The sequence below is a fragment of the Puma concolor genome, chromosome E1 (genome assembly GCF_028749965.1).
Source record: "Puma concolor isolate L17-30 chromosome E1, mPumCon1.1.hap2, whole genome shotgun sequence".
Lineage (NCBI taxonomy): Eukaryota > Metazoa > Chordata > Mammalia > Carnivora > Felidae > Puma > Puma concolor.
The window spans coordinates 27,719,062-27,745,934 of NC_141680.1; the positions used below are offsets into that span (position 1 = coordinate 27,719,062).

Sequence of the window (26,873 nt, forward strand, 5' to 3'; positions counted from 1 at the left end):
CCCCACCCCCCTGACAGATGCTGAAGCAGACAAGGAGTGAAGTGACTCGCCCAGGTCATTCAGCACGTGGGCGGCAGGACTGGCGCAAGAGTGAGCCCTCCGCCTCCTGCTCTTCCTTCCTGCCATCTATAGCGGGGTTCAGTGCAGAGCTGTTCCCGGAGTGTGGCTTCAGCCAGATTTACCAAATACCTCAAAAACAGGGAAACATGAGCCAGGTCCGCTCAGCCTTTGCTGTCCCCATGTAGAATAGGTTGTAACAGGGCAGGATTTAAAGTTATAGTAACATAGTGGTACTGAGAGGGTCCCTGAACATGGGATACTAGTCCAGGTGGTCTGGGTGGGGGATCCTGCTGTCTTGTGCTTTGAAGCCAAGACTTAGGAAGGCTTAGGTAATGTGGGTTTCCTGGGATTGGAGTGTGGCAGCATTTCTGGTTCAAGTCTTTCCCTACCTGGGATTGATTGCCTCATCATGGCTATTATTTGGGGGGACCTGGGGAAAGGCTCTAGCCCCCATCCAGACCAGCACACCTTCTGGCTCATACCCCACATACTGCCATAGCTCATCAGCTGTTCAAAGGCTGTGAAGGAACCTGGGGTCAGGCCATGAGCTGCTCTGTTGTAACTCAGATGCTCTGTTCTCCACTCTCCCAATACACACACACACACACACACACACACACACACACACACAGCCAGTTCCAATGGAGAGAGGGGGCACAGGATGTGGTAAGAGACTGGTCTTTTGAACATGGATCCTCCCTCCTGAGTCTTCCTCATTCCTCAGGCCTCCCTCCCCCGCTCTTTCTACTTTTATTCTCCCTTCCCCAACATTCCAGCATGCTCAGCTCCTGCCACCCCCCTCTGCCTACTGGGCCCACCAGGAGTTTGTGAATCTAGCTACCTCTATGCTTCCACGTCATGATATTAATGCCACACTGGCCTGCTGTCATGAGTAGCCTTCCTCTTTGGCTACTGGAGGGAAAGGGCGATGAGGAAGAAAGGTGATGTGCCTTTTCCCCATTTTTCCTTGACGGAGGCTGTCTGCTTGCCTAGTCTCCTCAACCATCATCCTTTCCACAACTTTCCACAACTGACCACAATCTTCCAGGAGCCAGTGGATGCCTGGAAGGATCTGAGATCTTCCCTAGACTTCAGGTCTCCTGCACCCCAAACCCTAAGGTTATTAGGCACATGCATGGCCCCAGTGGCTAAGGGAAATAGTTTGTAATCTCCTGAGCCAAAAGCACCAGATATTTACTCTCATTGTTTGAAACTGAGGGGGAGGGGGGCAGAGCAGGCCATGTGGTCCTAGCCTTGTTCTGTGGCTTTCTGGGCCTCAGTACCTGCAGGGGTCAGGGACGAGAACTGGGCAAGGGGGAGAGAAAGCACATTTGTGGGAGCCCTGTGGGTTGAAAAGGACTCCAGCTAAGAAGGACGCACCTGCCTTCCCACAGGCTGTGTGCAGTCAGGTCACCAGAAGTATGTAACATCAGTGGGCCAGGGCTCTGCACTCAGCATAGGTGTGAGGCCTGGAGGCAACCAGGCCAGAATTAGCCCTGTTTCTTCTCTACTCCCAGATTCCATCAGCCCAAACCAGGACTCCTATTATCTGGATGTGGAGGGGCCATTTCATCCTCAGCTTCAAGAAGCTGCCCTACTTCCTTCTACAAGCATACCTGGAAAGGGGAGGGTGACCTGTGTCCCCCAGCCCCATCCTCCCAAGATGTCCGTGCCGGTCTCTTGGCATCTCTGCCAGCCCTGCAGCCTGTGGGGTTGCCAGAGGAGGAGAGGAGCCCGACACGGCAGGGTGGGCCTGGCAGAGGGCTGGGGAGAGGGAAGGTATGGGGGAGGCAGCAGCCTCCAAGGTGGGCATTTCTGAGTGTGGAGAAAAGCAAGGCCACTTCCTTTACCTGCTACCCTTTCGTCCTCCTCAAAATTGCCAGTGCTGAGGCTGGCTCTAATCCAGAGAGTGGTCTCTGACAGGGCTGTTGGGGTTTCTAGAAACATTTGTAACCAACTCCCTCTCTGTCTCTGCCTCCCTCAGCCGCACTCTGGAGGAGAGAGCAGTAGTTTCCAGACCCAGGACTGTTGTAAGACAAGCAGCCCAAAGCTGTCTTACACCGCTGCCTGGTTGGCATCCAGGTCATCTCTCTGGATTCCACCATCAGGAGGCTGTCAGTCCTGCTCAGCCCCACAGGATGCATTCAAGACCCCTACCTGCTTAACTCTTCTCTCTCTGAGTCCCAGTTTGCTTGGTCCCCAGCCTATTGGTAGGCCGTGGCTGACCAAGTCGATTGCTTGAGGCAGATCCCATTCGGATCCATCTGCTGAACTTGGCAGCAGTCCAGTAGTCCCCTGGTCTCCTCTCCATATATCCCATCCAGAGAAGTTCTGAAAATCTCTAACTTCCCAGTCAGAGCACCACCCCTCCTGCCCACCCCAACCTCACTTCCCAGCCAAGAAGGGGATTGGAATATTTCTGTTTGCAGACCTCCTCTGAGCCAGGCAGTGGGCAGGATAGGGCAGTTTGGCTGGCTGTTCTGGGTTCCGGGGCCACCCACGCCCCTGGGGTGCCACTGAGCCCAACCCAGGCAAGGGGCTTAACCACAGGCCCTTCTGATAGGGAAGAACGGGAAGGTGGACGCAGGAGGGAAAAATCAATGCATGTCAGCAGGGTTGGAAATTTATTTTCCAGCTTGGAAAAGGGTATTTACAAAGAGGCAAGGAGGGAAATGAAATGTGTAAACACATATCTGCCATCTTCCTCAGCAAGCCATTTCTTGATTAAAAAGAAAAAATCCTTCCCAAGCTCCAGTGGAGGGCGAGCTGCTAGGGCCCTGTTTGGCAGAGGCACCTGCTGGAGAGGGAAGACGAGAGGGACCCAGAGGATCCTGTGGACAGTCACAATCACTAATACAATTGCAACAATAATAGTAACTCACATGTGCTGGATGGATGCTTTAAGCACTTTGTGATGCACTCTACCTGCATTACATTATTTAATTAAATTCTTACAACCACACTATGAAACAAACATTGTTGTTCTCATGCACAGGAAACTGAGGTACAGGAGATGCTGAATAACTTGTCCAAAGTCTCCCAGGTGGCAGCAGGCTGGAGCCTGTGCTCTTAACCATTTCCCTAAACTGCCTCCCCACTCTGGCCAGACACTGCCCCTCCCCTCTTCTCAGGCCCCTGAGGCTGCGGGGTGGGGGTGGGGTGGGGATGGCGGTGGGGGGAGCCTCGTCCCCTCGCACTGCCAGGAGTGGATAGGCTGTGGGTGCAGGGTAAGACTCTGCCCTAAGGTCTAATCCTACTCCCACCAGCCTCTTGGGTGGTTAGCTTAGGACTGAGCTGTGTGGCTGCAGCCAGGGCCCAATAAAAGTGCTCTGCTAATCCCTTTAATGAGCAGCATCGTGAGGCTCTAGGTGTACAGAATAGGGCTGGCTGCTGAGCACAGCAGAGGGGCCACTGGTAGATGCTGCTGCTTTTGTGGTGGAGGAAGTGCCAGGGCTGCCTGGAGGCTGAACCAGGGGTCCCAGGCACCCTCTTCCCAAACACACACACACACACATACACACACACACACACACACACACACACACACACACACACACACACGGTACTGCCCTCATTGACCCTGCTGGATCCCAGAAACAGGCCTCCCTCTGAGTCCTGAGCCTTGAGCTTTCCACAATTACCCCCCACCTACCAGAAGCCTCAGGGGCTTCCCTCAGAGTCTCTGATTGGCCAACTGACCCACTGCCATCCTGCCTAGAAGAGGCCTGAAGAGGGTAAAGCCCAACTGTCTTCTCGACCTGAAGTCGGGAGACTTCACTCCCAACCTTCTACTGGGATCCCCTGCCCACCTGGGCTTCCCCAGCTCCCCGCAAGTCTCACCTAGTACCTGTCCTCAGCGTTTTGCCCCCTCCCAGGAAATGGGGGAACAAAGACCATGGCATTTAGTGGGGACCTTTGCAAAGGGGCTGCAGTATCCTCCTGTGGGATGAGGGAGTGAACTACCACAGAGACTCCCTCATTCTGCACGGCCCAACCCCGGGTGGGCCGACATTTGCAGCCAGCCAGACTCCTGCCTCCTCACACAGACTAACCGTGACTCCTCCCTAGGTCTCCTTTGCATACATGCCCAGGTAGCAGAGTAGTTCTCTCTGACAAGGGCAGCCACCTCCCTGCCCCCTTTGACACCTTTGCATTTTGCCAGACTCCAGGTGGAATGGGAGCAACAAGAGGCTTGAGCATTCCCTTTCCTTCACTTATTTCGCGAGAGCCCAGGCACCTCCCTTGTAGTTGCTCATCCCATTGTGCCCCTATCCCCCATGACTTGCCCATCCTGGTCATGGCATCAAGGGACATCTGTGGATAGTAGGCCCATTCTCCAATGAGAGCCAGTATGGGAATGGTTGGGCACAGCCAGCGGTGGGCATTGGGACCCAGTCGGTGATGCCTGGAGTTGCCAACATCTCCATCCTGGGGCCAAACCGGCACCAGTTCTCTCTCGGGGAGATGTATACCTAGAGCCGGTGGCCTCCTACTCTTCCTTGGTTTTGCCGTCTGTAAGATGGGGAGACAACCACCCAACTCCCCGGCACACAGGGTCGCTGGAGGATGTGAGGGCACAATAAGTTATCTTCTCTCTCAGTCCAGCAACTGGTCTGGGAACTATTCCTCATCCCCTACTGTGCTTTGAGGCCAGGGGAGCAACCTCTCTTAGAGCTGGCATTTTCCCACTGGCCAGAATCTGCATTCTTCTAAGCAGAGAGGCTGCTGGGAGTGATTTCTTAGCCACCACCACCCCCCGCTTGACAGAGCCCCCAGCTCCCCTCTGCGGCCCTGGCAGGTAGCTGGTGGACTCTCCCCACAAGCTCACCTCAACTTTGGCAGAGCTGCCCAGAACTGGGGACTTGGGAATGGGGAAGGAGGGCAGCAGCCCAGAGGCTGGGTCCCTGAGTCAAAAGGTCTGGAGGTGTCCCCCAGAACTCTGCAGCCTGCCTTTGTCTCCTCTCCCTCTAGCAACCTGCCCACATGGGGTGTCTCCTAGCACCCTTCTCTCCCCTTCCCACAGCTGCCCTCATGCTCTGTGTGCAGCTCCTCTCTCCCCACCCCCCCATGCCGAAGGGGGTCTCCACTCTGTCACACCAGTTCCAAATCTGGGACCCTGAAGACTGACCGGTCCTCACCCCCCTACACGTGCATGTCACTACCCTCCTTGACTGCAGGACTTTGCTGCAAGCCTGCCCTCCTCCCAGCGTGACACCCCACACCTCCTCACTCCTCCTCCACCTGCTTGCAGAGATCAGTGTACTTCTCAATCGTTGTCCATATCTTTTCCAAAAAGATTCCTCAATGCTTTTCTTTTCAAAAGGGAAAAAAAAAGGAAAAAAAAAACAATGCCAACAGCCCAGCGTCCGTGAGCAACCCAACAGTAACAAAGCAGGTGTTCGGGATGGAGGAAGGTAAGGCCACACATTTCCATTTGCCGCTTGCTCCTAGGGCTGGGCGGCCGGGGTAACTCGAAGGTGGGGGAACCTGTGTGCAGCCCTCCTCCACTTGCTCTTCCGCACACACTCATTGCCCTGTCTCAGTGAGAAGAGAAAAGGGGGTTGACGGAAGGCATATGGAAAAGTGCCCAGGTCCAGCCTGGCGCTGGCTCTTTCACTGATAGTCCATACTTGAGAAGAACCTCCCGACTCCCCTTCCCACATCATTCATTCAAGAAATGTTTTCTGAGCACCGACTCTTTTCCAGGCCCAATGGTTGGCATCAGGGATACAGAGATAAGGCACAGACCCAGCCCCTGAGAGGCTTTCCCCCGGATGGGAACACACAGTGTGAACAGATGGTGCACAGAGTGTTAGAGGGCCTGGGGCAGAAGGAAGTACAGAGCACAGTGGGGCCTGGCCAGCTCTTCAGGACAGCAGGACAGGCTCATGGAGGAGTAGACACATGTGCTAACCTTTGGAAGATGAGTAGGTGTTCTGGGGGCCTGGGGAGCCTGGGAAGGGTTTTTCAGTCAAAGGAAATTGCAACAGCACAGACCCAGGGGCCTGAGGCAACTTGGAGAGATCCCAAAACTGCACAAGTTCCTTACTTTGGTTCTTCAAATCCAATAATGAGTGGCATTGGTGAGGTGGGGTCTCAGGGGCAGGTCATGAAAGGTCATTTTTGTAGTGCTGAGTTTAGGCCTTATCCTGAGGACTATTGGGAGTGATAAAGGTTTTTAAGCAGAGAAAAATCGAGATGAGGTTTGTGCTGTAGACAAGCCATTCTGGCTTTGGTAAGTGGGATGGACAGCGGGTGCTGGAGGTTAGAAGGCCAGTAGGGAGTTCTTGAAATTATCTAGGTGGGAAGTGCAGGCCTAACCAGGCCGCGGCAGTGCGAGTGGAGAGGAGGGATGAGGCTGGAGGAGATCGACTGGGCAGAGCTTGACCACCCGGGATCTGGGGGCAGGGGAGAAGCCTGCCCACTCCCATCTTACCCCAGGCCTAACTGGTGAAGAGAAAATGGGAGCCAGGCAGGTCAGGCTACATCTGGCCCCCTAAGAATGGCAAACTCATAAGTCCCTTTAGCAACGGTCCCTGCACTGTCACATGATGGGATGAGGTGTGAGTGGGACCCCTGGAGCTGCCGAGGGGGTTGCCCTTGGCCAGTGCCAAGAGGCAGTGGGGGTGCTGTGCTTGGTCCTGGGCTCCAGTCTCCTCAGTTTCCTTGGCAGCGTGGATGTGTCAGAACTTTGCATCAAGAGCTATGGGCCTGTCCCCCAGCTCTGGAAGGGGGCCAGCCTTCCCTATACTAGTGGCCATTCCTGCTCCTTCATCTGGGGCTTTCTTGCTTAGGCTTGGTGTCCAGATCCTAAGGAAGCCCTTGCTTTCCTTGCTACTGCGGGTGCTCCTCTCTCCTGCCCTCCTGGCCCTGCCGTTAGCGCCCCCTAGTGCCAGGATGGCCGTGCATGAGGGCAAGGGTCTCTGAAATCCAATGGGGCCTCAGAGATCCCCCACACGCTCCTTGGCTTGCTTGTGGGCAAAGAAGGGAACAAAGGAAGCTTTCTTGGAGTCTGATACTTCCATGCAGAAATTCCAGGGTCTATTCTTTGCTTCCCCATCCTGTCCCTCTCTTGGCACATGGTCTGTACTCCCAAGTTAGGGTGAGACCAGAGAACGAGTAGGGAAAACAGAGCTCATGCAGTAGTCACCTGCCTTGTTTTCTGTCCATATGTAGATAACTCTTGATGTATCCCAGGGCCCCTGGCCCAACAGGGAAGCCAGTGCGTCTTGGAGACTGGGACCATCATCGGGCCCACAGCCCCCTCCTTCCACTGCCCCCTATCTGCTGAGAGGTTCCAGTGTCCAGTGCACCCTTCCAGCCTGGACCCGGGCCCCAGACATGTCTATGCAGCCTGAGGGCCCCTCACGCCCAGGTACAGGTGCCTGCTCTGAAGGCACACTCTCCCACCCCATTCTGTGGTGGCTGCGGGGTAGCCTCTGTGCTTTGGGGGTGACCTATAAAGAGTGGGAGTCAGTGGTTAGTGCCTGGATGGCTGCTGGTGGCCAGACCAAGAGTAAAGTCCATGACTCATTCCCTAACCAAAACTAGCTGTGCTGCGTGTGTATGATGGCAGGGGGCCTGGGAGCAGGTGCAAGCTGGAGATAAAGGTCTCAAGCCAGACCAGACAAGTATAACATTCAAGCACACCTTGCTGTTCCAAGTGGCAGCTTTGGGGTCCAGAGCTCCCGGGGTGGACGGTTAAGATCCTCTCAGTCCCAGGCAAGTGTACCTTGGAAGAAGAGAAATTGCAGGTCACCACATCTTGGCTTGGGGTAGGCTCCCAGAGTCTTCCCAGGTATGTGTGTGCCCGCACCTCAGAGCCCACTGTGAGGGACTGAAAGGGGATAGAAACTAGCTGCTTGCAAAAAACCAAGGTGTAATTCCTTCTTCCTTTCATTCAGCACGCAAAGAAATCTATTTCCACCCCACCTGCTCCAGTCCCTATCTTAAGTCAAGAGATGGTGGTGGGGACAGTTAAGGTGCCCACCACTCAATGAGATAGGGCCAGTTGCCCTATCTAAGGTGGCAGCATGGCTGTGCTGGGGCCAGGGAAAGGGCAGTAGAAGGGGTTGGAGCCTCCCTGCCTACTTCCCAGGGCAACCCTGAGCAAGTACATTCTGAGGGGCCTCCAGGACACTTGAGGGATAAGAGGAAGGAAGGAAGGAAGGAAGGAAGGAAGGAAGGAAGGAAGGAAGGAAGGAAGGAAGGAAGGAAGGAAGGGAGGAAGGGGATACTGCAGGCAAGTAGGGACCTTCCCTCCATTGGAATAGGCCCCTCTCAAACCAGGCATTCCCTCCTGCAGGGAAACAGGACACTTTCCAGGAGGTGCCAAAGATGAGCCAAGGCCTGGCCAGCAGGCAGATTGGATGGGTCAGAATATGTGAGCAAGTGAGTTGCTAAGCCAGGGTGGAAGCTCTGGGTAACAGGCAGGGCCAGGGAGGAAAGGTAGGGACAGATCAGGCAGGAAAGCTGCAGTCCTTGCTGTGGTCTATCTTTTCTCCTGCCTAACCAGTAGATCCAGGACCGGAGCCACTTACGGAATTGGGGAGCATGCTGGCTGAGCATGAGTATGTGTGCAGGTGTGGGCACACGTCCCGTGTATGGCAGTGTGGTCCAGACAAATCAGCAGGGTGGCCATACTTCTGGCCCAAAGGGGTTCCCACAGTGAGGGAAAGACTGTGGCCTAAAACTGGAGTCTCCTAGCCAAGGGAGCTTCTCCCTCCTTCGGCTGAGCTCCCTGTGACCTGAGCTGCTGCCTGGTGCATCTGGGGAGCAGGTGGAGATCCCCCTCCAGGCAGACAGCCCAGCCCAGGGTGTGCCCCTCCCCCCAGACCCACTCTGACCAGGCCTGGTCCTCTCCTCTGTCTTGCAGAACTACAGCGAGAGGGAAGCATCGAGACTCTGAGTAACAGCTCAGGCTCCACCAGCGGCAGCATCCCAAGAAACTTTGATGGCTACCGATCTCCACTGCCCACCAACGAGAGTCAGCCACTCAGCCTCTTCCCTACTGGCTTCCCATAGTACCAGCAACCTGCTTCTGACTGGCCAGCCCACTCACCTGCTGGGGGGAGGGGGAGAAGCCCCCCTCGTGGTCCTACCCTTCAGTCTCTGCTCCTCTTTCACCAACCACCTTCCCCAAGCTTAGTGACAACAGCCGCCCACCCTCCCTGGATGGAGAAGAGACCCTTCTCCAAAGCACCTTGGCACACTCTGACCTCTGTCCCCCATCAGTGGGGCTGTGGCTGAAAAAGACTCTGCAGAAGTTCCGTCCCCTCCTCTGCACATGATGTCCTGCATTGGATCCGCTTTTGTATTTTCTAACCATACCCACAGGGGGCTTGGGAGGAGAGAGAGTGGATGGCCCGCCTGGGCATTTTGACCCTGAGCAGACAGCTCTAGCCCACTCCTGGCTATGATATGCACTGCCCAGTTTCCCTTGGCCAACCTCCCTTTGGCATAGGGTAAACTGAGGCCCAGAGTATCAGGGAAGGAGGAAGGAAGGAGAAGCACCCCCCCCTTCCTCTTTTCTTTCCCCTTTGGCTCATGGGAAGGATTTGTCTTTTTTGTCTGTAAGCCCTTTTACCCTGGTCCTGTACTGTTGAGTGAAGGAAACCGTGGTTACCAAGACCCTGTCAAAAAGTGCACGTCTTGTCCAATAAATCACGCTGCAATTGGTGTCTATCCCTGAGTTGCTGGGGTCAGGGTCCTCTCCAAGCACCGAGCAGAGTCCTGTGGGCCTGACCATGTGTCCCTGCTTCCAGCACCCCCTGCCTTGATGATACGAGCAATTGATTGGAGAGTCAGTGGGGGGGGGGGGGTAAGAAGGAGGAGAATATTTGCTCTGCAATTTGGGTAGGGCCTGATTTAAATTTATTCTCCAAATTTCTTGCCTGTTACCAGAGCAGGTAGTTCTGGAGGCACCACAGGCCTGGAGCCTCCCTGGCTGTGGCAGTCAGGGCCAGTCAGGTCCTCGACATGGGCTAAGGGAGGACTGCTGGAGGAAAGACCCTAACCTTTTCTTTAAGGCGGGCACTTTGTAATTGCTTCTTTTTTCAAACTCAGAAGGTGAAAAGTTAGGTGTAGGTAGGTCTCTTGAAACCTGGCTGGAACCTTGGATGACAGGTTCCTGATTTTGTTCCCCTATCTCTTCCCAATTCTGGACCTAAAGTGAATGGCAGAAAGGAGACAGGAACAGCAGGAGCAAAAAGGGGTGTTGAGCATGAAGGAGACTAATGCTAGCCCTTGTTCCCCTCTTCCCTGAGAACCCAGAAAAGCCTGGGAGGTTTGAAGGAAACCCACTGAGCCAGGTGTGGTTTGGGGTAAAGTTTAATGTAATGGTTGCAGATGAGTTGAATTCACAAACAAGCAGGGATCCCCATGCAACCATCCAGCCAGAACTGGAGCAGCATCTAGAGCCTCTGCTCCTTTCACATGCATCCCATCCAGTCCTCACAACTGAAAAGAGACTTCATCCTCAGTTCCCTCCACCGGGTCAGCTGGGCATCTTGGGAGAAGCGGGACCTGAATCAAACTAGGCTCTGTAGGCTGAGTAGATGGCCTTCCATAGGGTGGCTTAAGCCAGTCCCTCCTGTCTGGGGACCTGCAAGGTGAGGAATCACATGCCCTAGAGAGGCATGGCTGGGAACATAAGGAGGTCTGGGCACAGCCAGTGGGGGCTGTCAGACTAGCAGCAGCTTTTCACCATTTCAGCTGAATCAGAGACACTGATGTGTCTGGCACATCCCCAACCCCCAGCCAGAGCAGTGTTTCAGTCAAAAAGGGACGGCGAAAGAGGTGCCACCAGGCTGCCAGTGCATACTATCTATTGCTTGGCTCCCTGGGGATGGGTCCAGAGCTCTAGGAAAGGTGAGCCCCTCTGAATCCACGTGGGTTTATGGATGGGGCAAATATGGGGAGCTCTCTCCAACCATTCAGGGAACCGGCTGGCAGCTTAGAGTCAGGAGTCCTCCCTGGCTCAGCCCTTTCCCTCCAGGGGGTGCAAAACATCTGTGGCCTCCTCTAGTCAGGGAAAGTGGTGGGTGTAGGGCTGGACTTGCCGGCTGAGCTTGCAGGACAATCTGGTTATTCATCTGCTCACAGCCAGGGCAACTCTTTGAGTATGTGGGGGAAGGGGAAGGATAAGAGAGGCCAGATAAGCTGGCCCCATGGCGGCTGCCACAGAGCTCAGGTTATCAGAGAGGCCTTGGGCCTGGCCCCTGGCTAATTGGGGAGGTTATGGACCCTGCCACAGCCTGTAATCAGCTGGAAGTGAGATCTGGGCCCCCGGGGTGGGGGACCTCACTGCCCACTGGCCCTGGAGCAGCCAGCCTCCTATCCTCTAGAGATAACACCAAGGGCAATCTCCCACCTCACCCTCCAGAAGCCCAGCAGACCTCCATGATGGCATTACTTACCTAGGAGGCCATTAGAACAGGCATCTAATTGTGGCCTGACCGAGTGACCTTGAGGAAGCCATGTGATCTCCCTGATTCTCACAGTGCTACCTGCTCAACGGGCAAATTACCATGGACTTTCTCTCAGTTTGATGCGGGAAAAAATATCTTCATGGTCTGTGAGGAGGCTGATGGGAGTTGGGGTGGCAGCTCAAGGAGGGAGGGCACTGTCTGGGATTGATCTGAGAAAAGGCCCAGTGGTCCCAAGGCAAATTCAGGCACACACGCACTCTGCCAAACAGTATCAGCTCTGGAAGCAAGCAGAGGCCAGAGCAGGCAGCTGCCAGTCTGGGATTGGAAATGGTTTCTCAGGTGCTCATTTTTCTGCTGTTCACAGATCAGAGAATTTCTAAACTAGAAAGTACTTAAGAGAGCACTGTTTGGTCCTCATTTTGCAGATGAGAAGCCTGAGCCCCAGAGAAGTCCCTGGCCTTGCCCACGGTTACAAAGTCACACAGCTAGTCCCTGGCTGGTTCCCTTACAGGGCCAGATTCTGCACTGGCCTGCACCCCCCCCCCCCCCCCCCCGCACAATCCAAGACTCTGATCCCACTCACCCCCATCCCGTACTCCTGAGAGCTTTCAGACCCAGCCCCTGACTTTGAAGCTGCTCCCTGTCCCTGTGTAACTTGGAAAGGCAGCCCCTTCCTACAGACCTAGAGCTGGAAACTCTAGCGGCAACTGGAGAAAGCATCTGGTATATCTTGTATTCAAAGCAAGAGCCCAGCCTGAGGGTGGGTCTCCGAAGTCTCAGTATTGTCTTGCTGTAGAAGTAGGGGTAGCTATCAGGACAGCAATGACATCACCAGCTTCTAAGGAGTGGATGGAGCCTTGCTCTCTTTTACGGTCCCAAGGTCCCATCCCAGCTCTGCCACTGGTAGCCATGTGGCTTTGGGTAAATTACTGCACCTCTGGGCTTCAGGGTCCTCATTTGTAAAATGGGGAGAGGTGCAAGCCCTGCCAAGAGGAAGAGCTGGGCTGAAGCAAGCAAAAGGGAAGTTGCAGGTCAAAAAAGGCAAAAGGTTGGTTTGAGGCCCAGAGACTGCCCAGACAGGCCAGGTAGCTCTACCTCGGGAGAGGGAGGGCCGGTGCGGCACAGCTGGAGCCCTGATTGTAGTGCGCAGCGCCCCCCCCCCCCCCCCCCCCCCCCCGGACGCTTCGCCGGCTCCCTGGGAAAGTTTCTTGAAAGCAAATCCAGATCCTGGTGAGCGCTGGCAGACCAGCCCCGCCCTTCTCTCGCAGGTGGGCTGGTCCTCGGGGTCCTTCCTGCGATTTGCCCCCTCTCTCAAGTGCCACCGGAGCGTGGCCTGTTCGCGCTGCCGTGATCCCAAGCACCCACACCCACCATTTCACAATTGTGTGCGTCCACGCACACTCAGGTTCACAGAGGTACACCTCACTTTTGCCGACCCGCCGCTCCGAAGCGGACAGCGGCGACCAAGACTCCAGAGCAGCTAATAGTCTGGAGCCCCTTAGGGTTACGGGGTGCCCAAAACTCTGGGGAAGTCGTCCAAAGTTCAGAGGGGACGCGCCCTGGGTTGCCGGCCCACTGACCTCCCCCTCGCCCTCGGGTGTAGAACGACACCCTTCAAAGACAGGTCTGTCCTGGACCAGAGCGGCCAGGCGGGACCTCGGCTTCGCATTAGCCTGAAAGACTGGGGACTGGGCCACACAGGCCGTGGCTGCTCAGGCACTTCCCGGAACCTACCCGGAAAAAAGTGGCCCCGCGCCTTTCCTGGCGCAAGGCCAGGGCCATAACGCGGGCCTGGAAAAGGTCGCGCCTCCCGCTCTCCCCACGCCCCCCAAACCATCCCAGCCACTTGGCCCGACCCTGCGCGGGGTAATTGGGTCGGGAGGGAGGCGTCGGGCGGGCGGCGACTCCAGAGAGACTGTGCGCCTGTCAGCAGCAATTTGTCTAAGTGGACGGGACAGGCCCGGCCGCTGTGGGCCAGGGTCATCGAGGCCGCGGCCCCCACCCCAGCCAGACCCGGGACCGCGGGGGAGCCGGGCCCGGCCGCTAAACCGGGCTGGCTGGCGCCAAGACTCCGGGAGGCGCGGGTCGGTCCGGGAAGCGGGAACGGGAAGCAACTCTGTGTCTCCCCGCGCCCCACCACCACACACACATACACACGCTACACGCCAAGACGGGGACAGGCGCCCAGTGGCACCTCCACTGCTGGTCACACGCATAGGCCACACACATCACCTGAGCTTAGCCCGGGCACACTCATTTCCTTAGTACTCTTCTCATGACAGCCCCCAGCTACGTCGCACGACGCAGGTCCCCACTCGACCACTAAGCCATCCACGCGGGCGCACGCCAATCCACGCCCGGTCACACAGACCAAAGACACCAGCGAGGCCCAGTCCGGGGCAGGTCCCATCAGTGGCCCTTAACCACGCGAAATGTTACGGGGCCAAGGACAGACGGGCAGCCCAGCGAGGCTCAGGACCAAGGAACCACACCTCCCAGGCCTTCCCAGCCCGATTTCCTGGTTGCAGGAAGCGTGGAGCGTACTGAGGGCGCGCGCCCGCGCCCGTCCGACGCCCGAGCCCAGGACTGCCTGGGAGAGGGAGGGGCGGCTGAGCGCGCGTCCCCCGCCCGTCTGCGGGGCCCGACCGATGCGAAGTGACAGGGGCCGGAGCTTTGTTGTGGAGCCTCGGCCGCCTGGCGCCAGCCGCCCCCGCCCGTGCCCTCCCCTCTCCAGCCCCGGGCGGCTTGCGAGGCGCCCCCCGGGGCCTCTTAAAGAGACACGAACTCTCAGCCCCGGGGACCACCCCCCCAAGAGGCGCCTGTTCCCGGGAAGGGGAAGTGGGGTAGACCCAGGTGGGGGAGGGGCCGAGCAGGAGCTGGGAACCTCTAGGCGCCGCTCCGAGGCCTCTTGGGCCTCCCCTGCGTGGGTTTTCGAGGAGGCAAGGATATCCCTCGCTGGAGAGTATGGGGGGGGGGGGGGCGGTAAGATTCAGAATCTTGAGGGCGGCTGTAGCAGGACCTCGGGGTGGTTGCGGGACAGCAAGGCCGGGCAGACGACAGGGGCCTGACTGGAAAGAGCCTGTGACCGCGGGAGGGCAGGTCCATGACCCAGTGGCTGTGGCCAGCTGGGATCGTGGTCCCCAAATGCAGCCGCTGCACCGTCGCCGGGTTTCTTCGGCAAACAACCCAGGCCAGCGTGTTTCTGGAACTCTCCGGGCCTTGGAACTCTGGACCAGCTACGGATCTTTCCCGGGAAAATGTCCGAATTGCATACAATTAGTTGTACACACATTCTTAGGAGTAGGAAAGTATGTGTACACGCACGAGTTTGCAAATGTATTCACGTATTCCCAGGCCCGCACCCGGATTCCCGGCTAAGGAACGCTGCCCTTTTATCTGGTCACCTCACTGACTGCGCAAACCTGCCCACACATGTCCCTCCCTGAGGGGCCATATCCCGCCTAAATGGAGCCGGCAGGACTTTGCCTATGCAAAGCTGCAACGGATCCTGCCACATCTTCGCAGACTGCGCAAAGCGGAGTCAAAGATTCGTTCCGGACAGAGAGGAGGCACTACAAGAAGAGCAGGGTTTTGAAGGAAAACCCTGTGGGGCGGCGCTCATTTGCCAGCTGGGTAAAGGAGCTTTGAGAGCTCCGGGACTGGCCTGGGAAAGTTAGAAAAAAGGTCGCGGAGGCCAAACCACTCCGGCCGGTCCTGAACCTGCACTCCTTCGACTTAACAGGCTTTACATGCCAGGTCCACGTGTGCAGCGACAAGGTGCCCTGCGACTTGGTGTGCGTAGTGGACGGCCAGTGTTGCCTGGATCACTGTTGGATGTGGGCTGTACACACCTACCACGCGGGCACAGGGCCCGCGCCGGCTGAACTCACCCTCACTTGTATTGGTTGTGCGGGCAGGAGTGTCACCTATGTGCAGTACGTGGTCCTTCTTATCCTTCGAACGCGACCACCAGGAATCAGTCTGTCAGCGCCCCAGCCCGATTCACGGCAGGTGTGTGACAGCTTCACTCTCTGGGCACACTCTTTAAGTTGCGGCTCGCGCCGCGCACAGTGGGCACCACCATACAGAGCGCACAACACACACACACACACATACACCCATGTGGCAGAGGGGGGGGGATACTGGGGCTGGTGAAGAACGAAGACTGCCGATAGTCGGGGTGGGGATGGATTCAACCACAGGTGAGTGCAAACATTCCGACCCCCGTACTCGTTTCTCTGCACTACTGAACTTGGGAGACTAGCGCTTCGGAGAGCCGGAAACAAACTCTAGGAATGTGGCCGAGAGCGGAGAAAGGATGCCGCTGTTTAGGATGAGGGAGACTTGTGTCTCCGGTACCGGATACGGCGAAAATTCGTTGCGCGGGTCACGAATCTGGGGAGCGGGATCAGCCGTCCAGCTCGGCGAACGATGCGCTCACCTTCCTAGCCCCGAGGACCCGGCTCTCCCGGCCGTCGGATGTCTCAGGGCTGGATGCAGGAGGCAGGATACTGGGCTGAGTTCAGGGCTTGCCCAGAATTCCAAGTTCCTCCTGAGTCTTCCTGTGAGGGGAGGCGCGGACTGGGGGGGTCCCCGCGTTTCCCGAGTACAAGGCCGCATCCCACTCCCTCCCATGCCGGCCCCACCGAAGGGCTCTACCACCGCTCCACTCACCGGCTCCCGCCACCTGGGTTCCTCTCCAGGACCTCGGCCGCCCTCGCCTCCCGACTCGCCCGCCCACCGGCCTCTCTTTCCAGTTCCCTCCGGAGTGCAGGGGCCCCGGGCGGCGCCTCCGCCGAGAGCGGGGTCGGAGGCCAAGCTGGGGCGCGGGCCAGAGCGGCTGAGCCGCCGGGCGAGGGAGGAGGGCGCCCCCTCTCCTCACGGGGCCATGTCAATGCTTTGCACTTGGAGCCGGCGTGCGGCTGGGGGGTCCTTCCCCAGGGCCTTGGGACCCGGTCGCCCCCCGCCTCAGGCCCTTTCGGCGGGTCGGGTCGGCCCGCCGCTCTTTCCCGTCCGGGCGCAGGCAGCCGCGGGCGCGGGCGGTGGGGTGGGGGCCGGGGCAGGGGGAGGGGTCTCGGGGCCCGCTTGCCCGTCATTGGTTAATATTTTATTCTGTTGACATGTTTTCTTACTGCTGAGGCTTCCGACACCTTCTCCCCGGCCCCCCCTCCCGGCCGGAGCTTGGCTAGAGCTGTCAAAACCCCGCCCCCGGAGACCCACAATTGGTCCAAAAAGCGTAAAATCAGCAATCAAGGGGGGCCTGGCTCGTTAGCGCAGGGGATCCGAGCAGGGCAGGACATGTGAGATAGTCACAGTTTTCCAGAGATCACGACAAGATCTAACCAGTCGCGCGTGGTCCCCGGCGCCGGAGCGGGCCAGCCCAGCCCAGCGCAGAGCCCCCGCCACCCCCGCGCCCAGAGCCCCGCGCCCCTCGCCGTGCCTCGGACGGAGAGCCGGGAGGAGCCGCCGCTGCGCTTGCCACCCGGGTCGCCCTTCCTCCGCGCGCGCCGCCGCCCGGGCCGGGGGTCCGAGCCGCGCGCCCCCGGCCCCGGCCCCTGGGCGCCTGGGCCGGATGTCCCGATGAGAGAGCCGGCGCTGGCGGCCAGCGCCATGGCTTACCACCCGTTCCACGCGCCACGGCCGGCCGACTTCCCCATGTCCGCCTTCCTGGCGGCGGCGCAGCCCTCCTTCTTCCCGGCGCTCGCACTGCCGCCCGGCGCGCTGGCCAAGCCGCTGCCCGACCCGGGCCTGGCGGGGGCGGCGGCCGCGGCGGCCGCGGCGGCGGCGGCGGCCGAGGCGGGGCTGCACGTCTCGGCACTCGGCCCGCACCCGCCCGCCGCGCATCTGCGCTCGCTTAAGAGCCTGGAGCCCGAGGACGAGGTGGAGGACGACCCCAAGGTGACGCTGGAGGCCAAGGAGCTGTGGGACCAGTTCCACAAGCTGGGCACCGAGATGGTCATCACCAAGTCTGGGAGGTAGGGCGGCCGGCTGGCCGGCGGGCAAGCAGGCGGGCGGGCGGGCTGGGGGACCCGACAGCACAGACCAGCGCCGAGCCTGCCGCTCGAGGCTCCGGGCTCTGGCCCCGGCGCCACGCTTAGCTCCCACAGGCAACCAAGTTGACTTTTCTCATTTGGCACCGAGAGAAATTTTAAAAACTAAAACATGAAAATCTCCCAAATAAAGTAAAACGAAAACATGCTGTTAAAGAACAGTCCTAACCATTCTGAGTCCCAAAGCTGAGGAGGTCCTGCGGCTCGGCCCGGGCGGGTCTCAGACATCTCCGCGGTAACTCAGCCTCGCCGCCTCGTTCTCCTGCCTCCCGGTCTGACTCGGAGCTCCAGGGAGATGTAGCATCTCCCGGAATGTCCTCTGACCCTGAAGCCCATAATGAAACCTGTACCATGCTAGGCCCTGGCTGGCCAGCCGATTCCAGCCGGCCGTCCCTTTCCGGCAGTAAGCCCCAAGCGGCCCTGTCGAAGCCTGACCCAGGCTGGGAGCCTTGTCCTGGCCCAAGGAGCAAAAAGCTCCCTACTCACACACCACTCCAGGCCTTAACGCCTGAAGAAAATCACAGCCCCCAGCCCCTCCACCCTTTGACTCAGCCGCCGGGAATCCAGGCCTCAGGTTCACCCTCTTCCCCCGAAACTTAAGGTTCTTGTTGGGCTGCAACCCAGTTATCCAAGCAAACATCTTCTGGTTTTATTTTTGGGAGTTTCAGTCCCAGTGGGCATATCTCCTGAATGAATTTTGGGAAGATTCAAAAGAAGCAGGTGTATTTCTAGGGGGCCTGGATTTCTTTCCTGGACATCCGCTTTCATCTCAGATGAGGGAGAAAGAGAGTCACCAGATCTAAGGATAAAGCCGATGGGAAGCCATATAGTAAGAGAGAGTTTGACAAGCGGAAATGGGATCCCCCAGGAATAATAACCACAGGTGGGGTCTCTCAGGCAGTAATATGGGGGCAGAGCCCAGACAACCGGGAAACACAGATGGGGAAGCTCCTGGCAGTGGTGTGTGCTTGGGGAGTGAGGTCCTCCGACATAAAACCGGGTCCCATGGAGTCTTGCCCTTTCCCTTCCTCGCAGGCGGATGTTTCCTCCCTTCAAGGTGCGAGTCAGCGGCCTGGACAAAAAGGCGAAATATATCCTGCTGATGGACATTGTGGCCGCTGATGATTGCCGGTATAAATTCCATAACTCGCGCTGGATGGTGGCGGGCAAGGCCGACCCAGAGATGCCCAAACGCATGTACATCCACCCAGACAGCCCGGCCACGGGAGAGCAGTGGATGGCCAAGCCTGTGGCTTTCCACAAGCTGAAACTGACCAACAACATCTCCGACAAGCATGGCTTCGTGAGTGCTGGGCGGGCGCGGGGATGGGGGTCGGAGACTGAGTGTCCTACGCTGCAGGGGGTGGGGGCGGGAGAGCTGGCGGCGGGATTCCCCAGAGAGGAGCGCTGGCCGAACTCTCAAAGTGCCCCTGCTTGGGTCACCGCCCTGTGGCCTATGCTGGCTGAGTCTGGGCCCAGAGGGCTCCCCTTTGCCAGCCTGGGTTGTGGGGTGGAAAGCCCCAGGCTGCTCACAATCTTGGCTGGGGTCAAGCCTTCCAAAGCTCTTCCTAGAGCCCAGCCGGAGGCAGGTGCGACTCAGTTGTGTGGCCTCTGGTGTTTAAGTGCTGAGCTTGGAAGTCCTGCCCCCAACCTCAGCTTGTCCTCACCCTTCCCCATGACCTGTGTCCCCATTTCCCTTCCCACCCCCTCCCCAGACTAGGAGATTTAAAAGTTAAACCAGCCCCTTTAACATCCTAAGTCTCCATTCCCTCCTCCCATAGGCAAACGCCCTACCAGGAGGGGGGAGTTTGGGGGGTTCTCTCCATTTCTGCCTGAGGCAGGGCCCCAGTGAATGGGAAGGGGGGGGGTTGATGGGGCAAAAGGGATTGTCCATTCAGAAGTAGGGCGCTCGTTGAGCCCCCAAAGATCCAAAGCTTCTCTCTGTAGAGTTACTAGGGGCTTAGCAATGAGCCCAGGAAGAGAGGTTAAGAGTGGAGTTATGGGGGTTTTCTTTTGTTTTATTTCTATTTTCAACTGGGGTAATTTTTTTAAGTAGAGAGAGAAACTGTGATAAAGAAAGCTGAGAGAAAAATAAAAAGAAATATAGGAAAGAAAAAAGGCAGAGAAGACAGGAGAAAATAGCAAAGGAGGGGGTGTAGAAGGCAGACGAAGAGAGAGAGAGCATTGGAAAGAGGTCGGGTCTCCAGAGAGTAGAAATGCTCCGGCCAAAAGCTGGGGGCTATCGGCTGACCCGCACCCTCCCCACAGACCATTCTGAACTCCATGCACAAGTACCAACCGCGCTTCCACATTGTGAGAGCCAACGACATCCTGAAGCTGCCCTACAGCACCTTCCGCACCTACGTGTTCCCTGAGACCGACTTCATCGCGGTCACTGCCTACCAGAACGATAAGGTGCGCTTGGGGGGGGGGGGGCGATGGGCCCAGCCTCTGCACCGATGCCCCCTTACACCTGCAGACTCCACCCCTTCACTCATATCTGCCCGTAGACCCCAGCACCCATCTCTCGCTCTCACAGCTCACTCCAGAGCAGCAAGTCTCATCTGTAACCGCAGCACCCACTGAAATCTTCCAGGCTCCCCCCCACACCAAGTCCGTGACACGTATACACAGGCTCCCCCTCGGGGCACTAACAGCTGGGCACTCCAAGGGGTGGGGATATTTACTTAGCAATTAGCCGAGACTCCCAGCCCGTGCTGACATTTTTACATTTTATTCGTTTATTTCTTGGCATTGGAATGGGAATTTAAATGAAGAGAGGGAGCCTGAGGCACCCTGCCCTGGCTCTCCTGACTCTCTGGAAACCAGCAATAGGAACCTGGGGCCCAGTTTTCACTCTCTCGGGGGAGCCAGAGGGCGGGACAGGTGACACAGCTTCCCAAAGTATCCCCACTCTGGGTCGGTCCAGGCTGTGAACCCCTTGGGAGGTGCTTAGAGAATTTTTCTGCTTGCTGCCTTTCTATCCCCCTTTTCTAGAGGTGCAGAGCTCACTCCCTCTGGGCCTGTGCCCATATACCACTCTCTGGAGAGTGTCCAAGTGTCCTGCCGGTCGTTCTTTTTGTCTTTGTGAAATGGCGTGTATGCGGGTATGTGGGCAACATTTCGGGAGACTCAGATACGTGTGGAGGAGTGTGAATTCGTTCTGTTCTCTGGGCACTTGCTTATTTTGTCTGTGTGTACTTGCGTGTGCGCGGGCCCGTGAGTGTGATTTGTCTCTGTGGTGTGGACTCGCGTGTGTTTTGCTGTCTCCGTGCGCGCCTGCTCCGATGCCCGGTTTGTTAAACTTGAGTGACCGAGTGCGTCTGTGTGCATGCTTGGGCAGATTTCGACTCTTTGCACACAACTTTGGGCTTGTGTGTGCAAGATAAGGGAATATGCTTCGAATAAAGTGGAAGAGGAGAGACCCTGTGGCTTCCCGCGAGGCCCGCCCGCTGGCCTCAACTCGTCTTCCAGCTCGGAGAGTCGTATCCTAGGCGGGCGGGTACCAAGTGGACTTTCGCGGGGTTCTCCTCTGGGGCGGCAGCCTCCGACCTCGGGGTGCCTCAGCCCAGGCTGGAGGAGACTCGTCCTGACCTGGCGCCGCCCCCTCGGTCCCTGCAGATCACTCAACTGAAGATCGACAACAACCCGTTTGCCAAGGGCTTCCGGGACACCGGGAATGGCCGGCGGGAGAAAAGGTGAGGGGTGAGCTGGACGGCTGCGCGGTGGGAGACTGAGCCAGCAGAACGCTGGGGGGTGTGAGCTCGTCTCTGACCGGCTCCCTCCGCTCATCCCCAGGAAGCAGCTGACGCTGCCGTCTCTGCGGCTGTACGAGGAGCACTGCAAACCGGAACGCGACGGCGCCGAGTCCGACGCCTCTTCTTGCGACCCTGCCCCCGCGCGGGAACCGCCACCCTCCCCGGGGTCAGCGCCTAGTCCCCTGCGCCTGCATCGGACCAGAGGTGAGAGTTGGGTGGTCGGACCCGGGGTAGAGGAAGGGGAGGTTCTCCTTCCGACCCCAGGCTGGCTCTTTGCTCAGCTTCCGGGTAACCACAAAACCTGCGGGAAGCGTCAGCAGTGTGTCTGGGATGGGGCAAACGACCGAGGCCTTTCCAGTGAGGGCGGTCCGGGTATCCGGAAGATCTGGCTGCCCAGCTATGTCCTTGGCACTGTGTGACTCTAGCAGTGAGTTTCCTTTACATGGCTCAATTTCTCCCGCTGTAAATACGGAGCCTTAGGTTAGGTGACCTGCAGCTGCCCCTTTGCCCGACGAGGATCTGGAAGTTCCTCGAACGTGGCTTCCTCGGGAGCAGGCCTCTCCCAGTCTCTCCGATCCGGTCCAGACACCGGTGGAGGAGGGGAGGCCTCGCGTCTGTCTCTTCCGGGACCCCTGTGACCTCCCGCGTCCTTTCTCCCTGCAGCCGAAGACAAGTCCTGCGCCGCGGACAGCGACCCAGAGCCGGAAAGGCTGAGCGAGGAGCGCGCAGGGCCGGCTCTCGGCCGCAGCCCGGCCCTGGACAGCGCCAGCCCCCCTCGCTTGACCGAACCTGAGCGCTCCCGGGAGCGGCGCAGCCCCGAGAGGGGCAAGGAGCCGGCGGAGAGCGGCGGGGACGGTCCGTTTGGCCTGCGGAGCCTAGAGAAGGAGCGCACGGAAGCAAGGCGAAAGGACGAGGGGCGCAAGGAGGCAGGCGAGGGCAAGGAGCCCGGCCTGGCGCCGCTGGTGGTGCAGACGGACAGTGCGTCCCCTCTGGGCGCCGGACACCTGCCGGGCCTGGCTTTCTCCGGCCATCTGCACGGGCAGCAGTTCTTCGGGCCGCTGGGGGCCGGCCAGCCGCTCTTCTTGCACCCGGGACAGTTCGCCATGGGCCCTGGAGCCTTCTCTGCCATGGGCATGGGTCACCTGCTGGCATCGGTGGCGGGCAGCAGCAGCAGTGGGGGGGCTGGCGGCCCAGGGACCGCCACCGGGCTGGACGCAGGCGGGCTGGGTCCCGCGGCCAGCGCCGCAAGCACCGCTGCGCCCTTCCCGTTCCACCTCTCCCAGCACATGCTGGCATCTCAGGTAAGACCTGTGATCTGAAGGGAGAAAGAGCAAGGTGGGCATAGGGCCTGGGGGTGCCATAGGTGCTCTGAGTTTCTAGCGGACAACGACTCTGTCCTGGGGAGACCTGACACTCCACCACACCTAGGTTCGGGGAGACTGAGAGTGTAGGTCTAGGGTCTCGCCAGGGTGCCGTTCTGACTGTGTGTGACTGTGGACAAGTGCCTGACCCTCTTTGGGCCTGTTTCCTTCCCTATAACTCCAGCATAGAGTGGCACCCAGTAGACTCTTCCTCTGACAGACTGAGTCTGCCTCTGGCTTTGTGAAGTCCACTTTCCTGGCCTCAGGACACTTCTCTTGGAAACAAAAACCCTTGGTTCACTGTCAGTCCCTGAAGGGCTAAGATGCCTGGAAAAAGGGAGTAGGAAGATTTGCAATATTTTCTGGACAATTGACTGCCAAAATGACCCACCTCTCAGATGCCTCTGGCCCCTTTCAGGCCCTCCAGAAGTCCTCCTGTTCCTTCCCCCACCTTAGGTCTCCCAACCACACATCTCAGGAAAGAAGGGCTCAGTTCCCCAAGCCCAGGCTGAAATTCTGAGCTCCCAGGGGAGACTTTATGAAACTGGCTAGGAGCAAAATAAGGAGACCCAATGGGGAGAGCGGCCTCTTTGGTTGCTTGGGTGGAATATTCCCTGTGGAAAGATTTGGAATCTCTACATTCATTTTCTTCCCTCTGAGGTTTCTGGCAAATTGAACCTTTGAGATCTTATCTTAAGGGAAGGAAAATAGGAGTTCAGGTCTGAGAAGGCTCCTTTGGTTCAGAAGCAAATATTTTTTAAATGGGGGAAGGGATCCTGAAATGGGTTTTAAATAGAGCTCAGTGTCAGGGATATGTGGAGTGAGCATTTGAAACACTAACATCACATATCTGTGGCTCTGAGATGGCAAGGAAGCTTCTGGAAAATGTAGCTCAGGTCCTGGAGGTTTAATCTGCATCCTTGATTCCATATGTATGTGAATGCCTCCTCCCCAGCATGGGCATCATAAAGGTTGTCGGGAAGTCAGGGCTTCTAGATACAGCCTGGTCAACAGGTGCAAGGCCAGGTTGAGAGGACCCAGCACTCAGGAGGTATCACTTGGTATACTGCTACTGGTTAAGTTCCTATGCCTGAGTAGCCCGCCCTTGGCCATCAGGTAGAGCCAAATTTGGGGAGATTTGAAGCCTCCCTCCTTCCTCTCCCCCTGAGATACCAGGACTAAATGCCCAGTAGGACTTGACCTTCTCAGGAAGGATATTTTCTCATTCCCGACTGGGCTACTTCTTTCCTTCTCCCTGCCTGAGCCAGGCCTGAGGCTCCCTGGAAGCCCAGCACAGCCAGCTCCCTGCCCTCCTCCCCATACCCTCTTACTCTGGAGAGTGAGCCATTATCTCAAAGGTCAGATAATCCCAAAGTCGGGCCTCATAGACTCAGCAGATGTTTGTCAGGGTTTCCTGGCTACTGTGCTCTCCACGGGCAGACTTTGCATTCCTTCCTCAGCTGCCACTGAGGTGCTGCCAGGAGCTCTTTGTAGAATATCCAGGCCAGTTTATAAACGGATTGGCATCTATGCCCTTCTGACCCAGGCAGGAGATCCCTGAGCAGGCAGGCAGGTAGAAGAAGAATGTACGGAGTTCCTCACCTCTCCTGCCCAGGCTTTCTCAGTCCTTTGGGGCACCTGCAGATAGAAGGGTTGGGGAGGACACTCTTTTAAATGAGCAGAACCTCCCAAGACAGCCAAAGCTGCCTACTTGCCACCTGGCTCTATGCCTGCCCAGTTTCCTCCCTCTAGGCTTTTGCTCATGCTAGTTCAGCCACCTGGCATGTCTTTCCCTCACTCGTACTGTAATGCCTGGCACAGAGCTTGACGGCACCAGACCTTTGCATCATAACCTGAAGTGAGCTCCTGTCTAACTGGGTTTGGCCATAGGCATACTGGCTCTCCTCTACCTGTGCTGCTTGGGGTTACAGTTATGTGAGCTCTGGTATTATATTCCTAAAACAGTAGGGCAAGGATTCCTGGTGGTACACCACCCCCAGCACCCAGCTCACCCTTAGAACACCTCAGGCAGGATGCCTAACCCTTGTCTTGTTCTTTTCTTTCAGGGAATCCCAATGCCCACTTTCGGAGGCCTCTTCCCCTACCCCTACACCTACATGGCAGCCGCTGCGGCAGCGGCCTCTGCTTTGCCAGCCACCAGTGCTGCGGCTGCAGCTGCTGCAGCTGCGGGCTCCCTATCCCGGAGCCACTTTCTGGGCAATGCCCGGCCCCGCCTGCGGTTCAGCCCCTACCAGATCCCGGTCACTATCCCGCCTAGCGCTAGTCTTCTCACCACGGGGCTGGCGGCGGAGGGCTCCAAGGCTGCGGGCAGCAACAGCCGGGAGCCCAGCCCGCTACCGGAGCTGGCTCTCCGCAAGGTTGGGGCCCCATCCCGCGGTGCCCTGTCGCCCAGCGGCTCAGCCAAAGAGGCGGCCAGTGAACTGCAGAGCATCCAGAGACTGGTGAGTGGGCTGGAGAGCCAGCGAGCCCTCTCCCCCGGCAGGGAGTCGCCCAAGTGAGGGGACTGCCCAGCTGCTCCACTGCCACGCAGACCTCCCCGGCTGCCTGCCCCTGCTGCTTGGGACGTGTACAGCACAGAATGGGTATTTATTTAAATAAAGGAGCAAAAGCGGGCTGCTGCAGCCGGAATAGAACCCTGGCCAGCCAGCCGGAGCCTGGGACAATTCCCTAGGCCCCAAGAAGAACCGGGCTGCCGGGAACACAGTCGCTTAGGAGCCACTGGTCACTGTCCAGATCTGCTCCGATGTCAAAGTGGCATTGGCCAGGTGTCCCTCCAGGTCCTCCAGCGCTGTGGGGAGGCCTCACTGCCCCGCCCAGTGGTCTCATCGGGAGACAGAAGGTGCAGGAGTCAGGGATGGGAACTTCGGAGGGAACCCCAGAGCTCCTAGCCTTGGGCCTGGACCGCTTGAGAATCTGCAGTAAGGGATGCGGGCTCAGTGAAGACTGAAATCAGTGTAGACTTGAGCTGGGAGGGACCTGTTCTTTTAGTCCTCCCACTTCTTCCCCCGAAAGACAGGCGCTCCTCCCACCCCTCGGTCAGGGGAGGGAGTGGCACTTCTGCCTTGAGTCCCCAGGGGGAGAAAAAAAAAGATATTTATAAAATAAATGGTAATTTGTGTAAATAAGCTTTAAGGTTCCCAGAATATACAAATTGGTATTAATTTATTCAAAGGTGTACATTGCTGTGTACATAATATTTAGAGATTAATTCATAGCATTTAAAATTTCTTTTCATTTTACATAAGCATCTATATTGTACAGGGCTGGGGGGGTCCTCGGCTGCGGGAGAAGCCCCATCCCTGGAGGGGCTCCCACCCCGCCAGCCCCTCGGCCCCTCCGCCCGGGCTTTGCTCGCCCGGCCCGCGGGCTCCACCTCAGGTTTTCACTTTTCGCTACCGAGCGAGACGAAAAGACAAAAACTCGAGAAAACAATAAAACGCTGCAATGCGAAGTGAACGGCGCTGTGCGCTCTGTGGGCCGCGTGGGGTAGGGGCGCAGCAAGCGCGTTAGGAGGGACTGGAGGCGGGGACAAAACGTCGGGCGCCCCCAGCTCGGCGGCAGCTGCACCCCGGGGGCGGCAGCGGGCTGGCTGGGGCAGCGGGCGGAGCTGCGAGGCCGAGCGGCGCCGGCGCGGGCCACCGGCTGGGCCGGGAGGCGCCGAGCCGCTTCGAGTCCCCGGCGCTCCCGGCGCGGGCCGCCTCCCAAGCCAGGGGCCGGGCTCCCTCTGCTGGCCACTTGCCTCCGGCCGTCGCCCCAGCCACTCTGCACCGGGACTCCTGACTTCCTTTCAGGGGCTCCAGAGTAGAAACGAATCCCGTTTTAGCGCCTCTGGGTAGGCGGAGCTGGTAAGATGGGTGCACTCTACTCCCTCTCTCCCTTCTGAGGAGGAGTTTGGCCGTGGTGCACCCAGTACCGCGGACCCTAGAATCCTTTTCATCTCTCTGCCTCCTGGACCTCAAAAAGAAACCGTTCTTGGGGCGTCTGGCTAGCTCAGTGGGTAAAGCACAAGACCCTTGATCTTGGGGTGGTAAGTTTGGGCCCCACGTTTGACTTAGATATTACTTTCTTTAAAAAGAAGAAAGAAGCATTTCTCCTTGCCAGGGCTGTTGGCTAGAGTGACAGAGTCTAACCTGAAAGTTCTCCCGTGTAACTCATCTAAATCTCTTTTGGGGGTGTGGGAAGTGTGGGTCAATA

General features: G+C 58.0%; 3 protein-coding genes across 25 annotated transcripts in view; 2 read left to right on the forward strand and 1 right to left on the reverse strand.

Moving 5' to 3' along the window:
- The window catches only part of BCAS3 (BCAS3 microtubule associated cell migration factor), a 629,185-nt gene extending 619,441 nt beyond the window's left edge, over positions 1-9,744 (forward strand). For 7 of the 19 annotated variants that reach the window (XM_086686758.1, XM_086686765.1, XM_086686764.1 and 4 more), the window contains 3 exons: positions 5,384-5,474; positions 8,366-8,451; positions 8,936-9,074. In XM_086686758.1, coding sequence (XP_086542884.1) covers positions 5,384-5,474; positions 8,366-8,447 — 173 coding nt within the window. In that variant the 3' untranslated portion in view covers positions 8,448-8,451; positions 8,936-9,074. Of the gene's footprint in view, positions 1-5,383; positions 5,475-8,365; positions 8,452-8,935 lie in introns of all 19 variants that reach the window. The other 12 variants (XM_086686762.1, XM_086686766.1, XM_086686768.1 and 9 more) reach the window with 2 other exon arrangements.
- LOC147574222 (uncharacterized) overlaps positions 1-16,699 on the reverse strand; it is a 37,000-nt gene extending 20,301 nt beyond the window's left edge. For 2 of the 5 annotated variants that reach the window (XM_086686784.1, XM_086686785.1), the window contains exons 1-2: positions 16,164-16,699; positions 7,711-7,792 (exon numbers count right to left, since the gene is read on the reverse strand). In XM_086686784.1, the coding sequence (XP_086542910.1) occupies positions 7,762-7,792; positions 16,164-16,585 (453 nt within the window). In that variant the 5' untranslated portion in view covers positions 16,586-16,699 and the 3' untranslated portion in view covers positions 7,711-7,761. Of the gene's footprint in view, positions 1-2,799; positions 2,858-7,710; positions 7,793-16,163 lie in introns of those variants that run through there. The other 3 variants (XM_086686783.1, XM_086686781.1, XM_086686782.1) reach the window with 3 other exon arrangements.
- Positions 16,700-16,730: 31 nt separating this feature from the next.
- On the forward strand, positions 16,731-26,130 carry TBX2 (T-box transcription factor 2). The gene is made up of 7 exons (XM_025916916.2): positions 16,731-17,464; positions 18,575-18,842; positions 19,808-19,954; positions 21,161-21,237; positions 21,338-21,501; positions 21,961-22,598; positions 24,725-26,130. Exons 1-7 carry the CDS (start codon positions 17,070-17,072, stop codon positions 25,175-25,177), a joined length of 2,142 nt encoding a protein of 713 aa, XP_025772701.2. The 5' UTR covers positions 16,731-17,069; the 3' UTR covers positions 25,178-26,130.
- Positions 26,131-26,873: the final 743 nt, after the last annotated feature.

What these genes read in the sequence shown, in the direction of transcription:
- TBX2 (XM_025916916.2), top strand. Translation starts at nt 17,070, where the DNA reads ATGAGAGAGCCGGCGCTGGCGGCCAGCGCCATGGCTTACCACCCGTTC. An exon ending in GTCATCACCAAGTCTGGGAG is followed by an intron (nt 17,465 to 18,574) that starts GTAGGGCGGCCG and finishes CCTTCCTCGCAG; the next exon opens with GCGGATGTTTCCTCCCTTCA. An exon ending in CTGCCTACCAGAACGATAAG is followed by an intron (nt 19,955 to 21,160) that starts GTGCGCTTGGGG and finishes CGGTCCCTGCAG; the next exon opens with ATCACTCAACTGAAGATCGA.